The 7601-nt window shown below is 43.3% G+C and overlaps 1 protein-coding gene across 1 annotated transcript in view; it reads right to left on the bottom strand.

Moving 5' to 3' along the window:
* LOC103255494 (E3 ubiquitin-protein ligase RNF213) overlaps positions 1-7472 on the bottom strand; it is a gene marked incomplete at its 5' end in the record, with an annotated part of 39826 nt that extends 32354 nt beyond the window's left edge. The window contains 3 exons of the mRNA XM_021710145.1: positions 4242-4362; positions 5019-5200; positions 7318-7472. Coding sequence (XP_021565820.1) covers positions 4242-4362; positions 5019-5200; positions 7318-7472 — 458 coding nt within the window. The remainder of the gene's footprint in view (positions 1-4241; positions 4363-5018; positions 5201-7317) is intronic.
* Positions 7473-7601: the final 129 nt, after the last annotated feature.

Below are 7601 nucleotides of genomic sequence, written 5' to 3'. Positions count from 1 at the left end.
GCCTCAGCCTTCCAAGTAGCTGGAACTACAGGTGCGTGCTACCACGACTGGCTAATTTTTTTTTTATTTATTGTAGAGATGAGGTCTCACCAAGTTGCTCAGACAGGTCTCGAACCCACGGGCTCAGGCAATCCACTCATCTTAGCCTCCCAAAGCGCTGGGATTACAGACTGAGTCACCGAGCCCGGCTGAATAGACACTTCTTAAAAGAAGACATATGAGCAGCCAACAGATATATGAAAAAATGCTCTGTCTTGGCCAGGTTTGGTAGCTCAGCTTGTAATCCAGCACTTCGGAAGGCTGAGGCTACTGGACTGCCTAGCTTTGAGTTCAAGACCAGCCCAGGCAATTAGGCGAGACATCATCTCTACAATAAATTAAAAAATAGCCGGGCATGGTAGCACGTGCCTGAGGTTCCAGCTGCTTGGAAGGCTGAGGTGAGCCCAGCAGGTGGACACTGAAGTGGCTGCGAGCATGCCATTGCACTCCAGCCTGGGCAACAGAGTGAGACTCCAAGTCACAAAAAGAAAAAAAGAGAAAAAAGCTCAGCCTCACTAGTCATCAAAGAAATACAAATTAAAATCACACCTAACTCCAGTCAGGATGGACATCATCAATAACTCAAAAAACAACAGATGCTGGAGAAAATGTAGCAAAAAGGGAACACTTCTACACTGTGGTGGAAGTGTAAACTAGTACAGCCTCTGTGGAAAACAGTGTGGCTATTCCTAAAAGATCTAAAAATCAACCTCCTATACAACCCTGCAATCCCCCTACTGGAAATATACTCAGAGGAACTCAAATCACTCATGAAAAAGATACCTGCACATCCATGTTTACTGCAGCATTATTCACAATAGCAAAAACATGGAACCAACTGTACTGCCTATCGAAAGAGGATTGGATAAAAAAATGTGTTACATGTACATGCTGGAATATTACATAGCCATAAAGAAGGACAAAATTATGAACTTTGCAGCAACTTGGATAGACTTAGAGGCTATAATAATACTGAGTGATCTATCACAGAAACAAAGAACTGAGTATCACATGTTCTCACTCATAAGTGGACCTTGAACAATTATCATAATACTGTAAGAAAGGGATTGGTAGTAGTGAGAAACTGCCAGGGGAGGGCAGGGGCACACCTCATCAACAAGGGTACCTGCATAATGAACATTTGTATACCTAACCCTGAATTGTACCCCACATATTTAAAATAAAAAAATTTTTTTAAATAGTGAAAACACTGGTTTTTAGGCAATAGACATCTTCAGCAATACAAGATAGTTTAATGGCTATGCTTCATGAAATTTTATGGTTGGAAATGATGTTTGTGTAGGTGTTTTATATTGTGTATACTCATGAATATTATATGCTCAAGGAGAGTTCCATTCTATTCCTAGTTTGCCAAGAGTATTTTTTTCTATATCAAATTATGTCAAATGCTTTTTCTGTATCTTTTGAAATGATCATCTGAGTTTCTTTTAATTTATATAACTGATGACATTTATAGATTTTCTGATTTTGCACATCCTTGAATTCCCAGGTTTAAACTTTTCTTTTTCTTTTTTTTGAGATGGGGGTCTCACTTTGTCACACAGGCTGGAGTGCAATGGTGTGATTATAGCTTATTGCAGCCCCAAATTCATAGGTTCAAATGATTCTCCTGCCTCACCCACCCAAGTAATTGTGACTGTAGGTATGTGCCACAAGACCTAGCTAATTATTGTATTTTTGTAGAGATAGAGTCTTACTATGTTGTCCAAGCTGGTCTTGAACTCCTGGCTTAAGGAACTCTTGGCCTCCCAAGGTGCTGGGATTATAGACGTGAGCCACTGTGCCCCACCTCCCGTATTAATCTTACTTGGAAATGATGTATTTGTTAATACTCTGATAAATTTGCTTTGTTAACCAACAACCCAATTCAAAAACGGGCAAAGGATTTGAATAGACATTTTTCCAAAAAATATAGTACATGCCCAATAAGCACATGAAAAGATATTCAACATTACTAGTCACTAGGGAAATGGAAATCAAAGCACCAATGAGATATCATTTCACACCCATTAAGATGGCCTTTATAAAAAAAAAAAGTAACAACAAGTGTTAGCTACGGTGTAGAGAAACAGGAAACTTTATGCATTGCTGGTGGGAATGTAAAATGGTGCAGCCACTGTGGTAAACAATGTGATGATTCTTCATAAAGTAAAACATAGCATTATCATATGATCCAACAATTACACTTCTAGGTATATATTCAAAAGAATTTAAAAAGCCAGGCTGGGTAGCACGTGCCTGTGGTCCCAGCTACTTGAAAAGCTGAGGTGGAGTTCAAGGCTATAGAGAGCTATGATCTTGCCACTCTAGCCTGGATGACAGAGTACTGCCCTGTCTCTTGGAAAAAAAAAAAAAAGTAGGGACACAAACCAATGCTTGTACACCCACATTCACAGCATTATTCGCAGTAGCCAAAAGGTGGAAACAGATGAATAAGTAAACAAAATCTGGGGCATCCATACACTGAAATATTACTCATCCTTAAAAAGGAAGAAAATTCTGATAAATGCTACAGCATGGATGGATGGCCCTGAGAATATTATGCTGGTGAAATAAGCCAGACACAAAAGGACAAATGTTGAATGATTCCATTTCTTTGAGATACCTAGAGTAATCAGATTTCTAGAGACAGAAAACGGAACAGAGGTTGCTAGGACCTAGGGAAGGGAAAATGGGGAGTCAACGTTTAATAGGGACAGAGCTTCAGTTTGGGAAGATGAAAAAGTTCTGGAGATGGATGATGGTGATGGTTGCCTAACACTGTGAATGTAATTAATGTCACTGAATTGTATACTTAAAAATGGCTAAAATGGGCTGGGCGTGGTAGCTCATGCCTATAATCCCAGCACTTTGGGAGGCTGAGGTGAGAGTGTTGCCCGAGTCACGGGTTTGAGACCAGCCTGGGCAACTTGGTGAGGACGTCGTCTCTACAATAAATAAAAAAATTAGTCAGGCGTGGTGGCGCATGCCGGTAGTTCCAGCTACTTGGAAGGCTGAGGTGGAAGGATCGCCTGAGCCCAGCAGGTCGAGGCCTGGGCAACAGAGCTCACTCAAAACTCAAAAAAAAAAAAAAGGCTAAAATGGTAAATTTTATGTTATGTACATCTTACCACAATGAAAAACATGGCAGTGGCTTAGTGGTTGGGTGGAGGATGGCAAAGATGGAGATGTTACAGACTGGAAAGCTGATGATGCCCTTAAGATCTTCAGCAAGACACCTGGAAAGACTGTCATCTGTGACAACCTGGGGGCAGATCACATGCCGAGAGAATCTGTCTAGCTCTTTATCTACCTCCCTGCTTATTTTTCCAGTCTTTCTGTCAGAACTGACTGAGGAAACTTGAATATCCATCCACATGCTGGCTCCTTTTTGCAGTTTTTAACAAAGTCCTATAGGAGACTTTGCAGACCACAAGTTCAGGTAATCTGTAAGAGGCACCAACAAGGCAGCGGAGCTCAGTAGGTTTGAGGCCCCACGCCATCCTTGAGCAATGCTGCCTTTCTCAGACATGCTGACATGAGCGTTCTGGATGTGCTCATGGAAAGGTCATAGGTGAGGCAGAGGCTGTGTCTGGCTGTGTGGCCATCATTGCTGGCCATCACTGCATTGTCCCAGAGGTGGTGGTTTTTTCTGCAGGGGCACTTTCCTGTCACTAGCTTTATAAAGAGTTGAGAGGCAGAGGCACAGTGGCTTTCTGTTCCCTTGGTCCTACCAACAGCACTCTGTTCTGAAGTCCCCAATCCCAGGGGCATTCTCTTGCATCCTTGTCTCCCACTGTGCAGTGGTAACAGAGCCCACAGATGACCAAGTTGATGGTCTGTTCTGGGGTCACCGCAAAGGCTGGGTAACTCCTCTCAAAAGTTTCACAAGCACGTTCCCTACATGCATTCCTTCCTGTGTACAATCTCTAAAATAGTTTCTATTTCTGCAACTGAACCCTAAATGGTATACCTTGACTTAGTAATCAAGAGAGGGTAAACGATTAAATAGTTAAACACTGAACACTTAATGGCTTAAGGATGAAATCACTTCTTTACACTTCTAGATAAAATTGTCAGGTGGGTGTATGCTAGGAGAGCACACACCTACATGCAGATCAGTGTCGGCTTACGTTTCTGTTATTCTTCATTTTGGAAAGAGATGGATTTGTGCTTGTTGCCGAGACAGGCTAAGTACTCACCTTGTCTAATAAGGAGACGTGCTCTGTTACCAGTTTGCGTAACTCAGGGATCTGGCTCTCGGTCCCCAGGAGCACATGCTCCACAAAGAGAGCAGTGGAAAAAATCCGACTCCACTGGGTTCTGTCAAAAGAGGGGTGTCACTCAGTTCTAACAAAGCAGGCTAAGACTAAACCGGGGAAGGGAGAAAAGAGGAAAAGGACCCAGGGTCCAGGCCAACAGCTGGGATTACAAACAAGCCCTCCGTGATGCGCTCCCTGGCTTGCCCCCCACTCTCCCTCAGATGCCCAGCTCAGACAGGACTCAATGTCCCATGCTTGATGCCTTCAAAATGCACTGCCACCATGACCTGCTCACTGCACAGCCATGCACCTGGTAAGTCCCACCTTGCCTCTAAAGCCCTGCACAGGACCTAACTTCCTAGGGAAGTCGACCCTGAGCCTGACAGCCTATCCCCTCTCTGCATACCTGCCTGCCCTAACCTCTCTTTGTGTCACAGCATTTCTCACACAGAATCATAATAATTGCTTAGCCTTCTGTGGCCCCCAGGACACAGTGCACTCCCTGAATGCACAGCTTTCTTCTTGTGTCTTTAGCATCTAATAGACGCTTGGACTTAACGAGGGCTCAAGGGATGTGAAGTGACTGTATGAGGAAAGTGCCCTTCCCATGGCAGGACTGTCTGCTACTAGTCTTTCTCATGGATGTGCCCAGGACTTGGCAGGCTGCTGGTGACACATGCTGAAGGAAGCAGGGGGTGACAGGCTCCTGTGTCTCACCTGACTTCCCTGATGACAGCTTTGGCCAGGCTTCCACTGCCTTGCATGTACCCATCAGAACAGATGAACTCCAGCGGCATGGAAATTTTCTTCACCAACTGTAACCAAGCCTGGGGACTGGGCTTCAGTATGTCTCTTGTCAGCATTTCAGCACAGGCCATTGCTGCAAATGCATCCAGGGTCTGGGAGATGGAGAGCAGACATGTGGCTGAGCAGTATATTCCCCCCACCAACCATTTTTTTCCTTTTTTTGGCTGCTCTAAATCCTTAGGCCAAAGGCGCTGGCTGTTAGCCCAGTGTGTTCCTGTGTCCCAGGCTTGTAACCTAATCTTTCATCGCCTTGGGATACAGGCAGCATCAGTGAGCTGTGTTCTTAACACATTCACGTGCCAGTGAAGAAGTCTCCTATTTGGAACACAGTCCCTAAGCTTTCCATTCCCAGGGTGGTGTCAGAAGCACCCAACACTCGCTCAAGGCAGGCTGAGTCTAGGCCCTCTCCAGGAAGGTCATACCATCTCACATCCAGCCAAGTCATGGTTCTGTGCTGCTTCTGTAAGGCTGGGCAGAATCTGGGGGTGGATAGTCAAGATTCTGGAGAAGTTCTGTAGCCGGCTCCTGAAATGCTGGTAGGCAAGGTGCACCCATGGTAAGGAAATCCCTTCCTCTGGCCTTCCTGATGTTGCTTTTAGTTCATTGATGCAAGACCACAGAGCCATCTGCAGAAACTAGGATTCAGAAACATTTTTAGTGTATATTTTTAAATTTTAAAAATGCTGTTTTCCCTGTGGAAAATGAGAACTATTTAGAAACTACAAAGGAGAAAACTAAAAGTCATGTTTACTATAACTGCCCCCAGCTTGCTTTTTGCTGTAGTCCCTTTTGGTTATGTTTATATCTGCATCTCCTCCCTGTCATCCCCAAATTAGGATCACCCTGTCTTCCTGATTTTTTTCCACTTAGCATTATATTATGAACATTTCTCTATTACTGAGTATACTTTATTTTTAATTTTATTATTTACTTACTTTGAGTTGGAATCTCACTCTGTCACCCAGGCTAGAGTGCAGTGGCACACTCACGGCCACCCCAGTGTCGACCTGCTGGGCTCAGGCGACCCTTCCACCTCAGCCCTCCAAGTAGCCAGAACTATAGGCGTGCGCTACCACGCCCAGCTAGTTTTTTGATGTATTCTAGAGATGAGGTATCACCAAGTTGCTCAGGCTGTTCTCGAATCCATGGGGTTGGGCAGTCCTCTCACCTCAGCCTTCCAAAGTGCTGGGATTACAGACTTGAACCACCACACCTAGCCCTGAGTATACTTTAAAAACAATAATTTTAGTGGTTGCTTAATAACCCGTTAAATGGTTATACTTCAATTTGCCCATCCCTTATTTTTGGACAAATAAGTTGTTTCTAATTTTTCATTTTTAGAAACAAAGCTGAAAAGAATGTTCCTGTGAACAAAACATTTTTTGTCCACATGTCCAATAATTTTCTTAGGACAGAATCAGCAGATGAGATTGCACCAGGCTTAGATTCTTCCTGCCAGATGGATTCCAGAGCACCTGCTCCTCACACGCTGTTGGCCTAGAGCCCACCCTTTCTTTGCAGCACTGACTTCAATCCTTCGAAAATCAGTTTTGCCAAATGAATAGGTAAAAATGGTATCTAGATACTGTTTATGTTTCGTTGATTTACTAGTAAAGCTAAGAAGCTGTTCATATGTTTTCTGAATGTTGATATGATTATTCTATTAATAGTTGTTTTATAACTTTTATCCATTTTTAAAACTAGTTTTTTAAAAATCGATTTCTAAGAATTCTTTATGAACCTCTAGTTATATTGGTTGGAAGGATGCTCTCAAATTTGTCACTTTCCTTTTTTATGACGTTATAAAAAGTACAGTTTAGGTGGTCAAAAGTAATACTCTTTCCACTGAATTTCATCTGTATATTCTTACCCTGTAAGGTTAATTAAATATTTACTTTAATTTTCCTCAAGGGTTTTATTTACCTTCATTTCCATCAAGAGAAGCTCAATATTTAACAAGAAACTAGAGGTCTTTCTCATGTTAACAGAAAGGCCCATGTTTTAGGAGATCCTGGGCAGTGAGGGAAGGATCTGGCACTGAGAGCTGTGAGAAGACTGAGCAGCACTTTCCCCTACCAGCACCCTTCATACGCCACGTTCTGTTCCCAAACATAACAGCACCAGCTCCAGACAGCTGAGGAAACGTCCCTGTGTGTGCATCTGGTCCACGTTATATAAGTTTTATGCTTGGCCCTTTGTCAGTATCTACCTTTAGTTCTTCCCCAGTGGACACACTCATGGTCAAGAGAAGAAAGTCCTTCATGTAGCACTGAAGAAGTTCTTGCTGCTGCTCTCCACTGAAATGGGCAAGAAACTTGCCCAGAGGAGTCTGCTGAAAGATTTCTACTAACTTCTTTGACAGTTCTGTAGAGAGGAAACCAAAGAATGGCCTGAAGTGAGACTCTCCATCATGACTGTTCCCTTATATCCAAAAGAGCTTCACAGTGAAGGAGCAGGTGTGCAGTGAATAGTAACAGTGAGTGTGGGTCTGTG

Source organism: Carlito syrichta, unplaced genomic scaffold (genome assembly GCF_000164805.1).
Source record: "Carlito syrichta isolate Samal-C Ts95f unplaced genomic scaffold, Tarsius_syrichta-2.0.1 Scaffold288181, whole genome shotgun sequence".
NCBI classification, from domain to species: domain Eukaryota; kingdom Metazoa; phylum Chordata; class Mammalia; order Primates; family Tarsiidae; genus Carlito; species Carlito syrichta.
The sequence above is the reverse complement of the archived record's forward strand: the minus strand, read 5'-3'. Positions and strand labels throughout refer to the sequence as shown.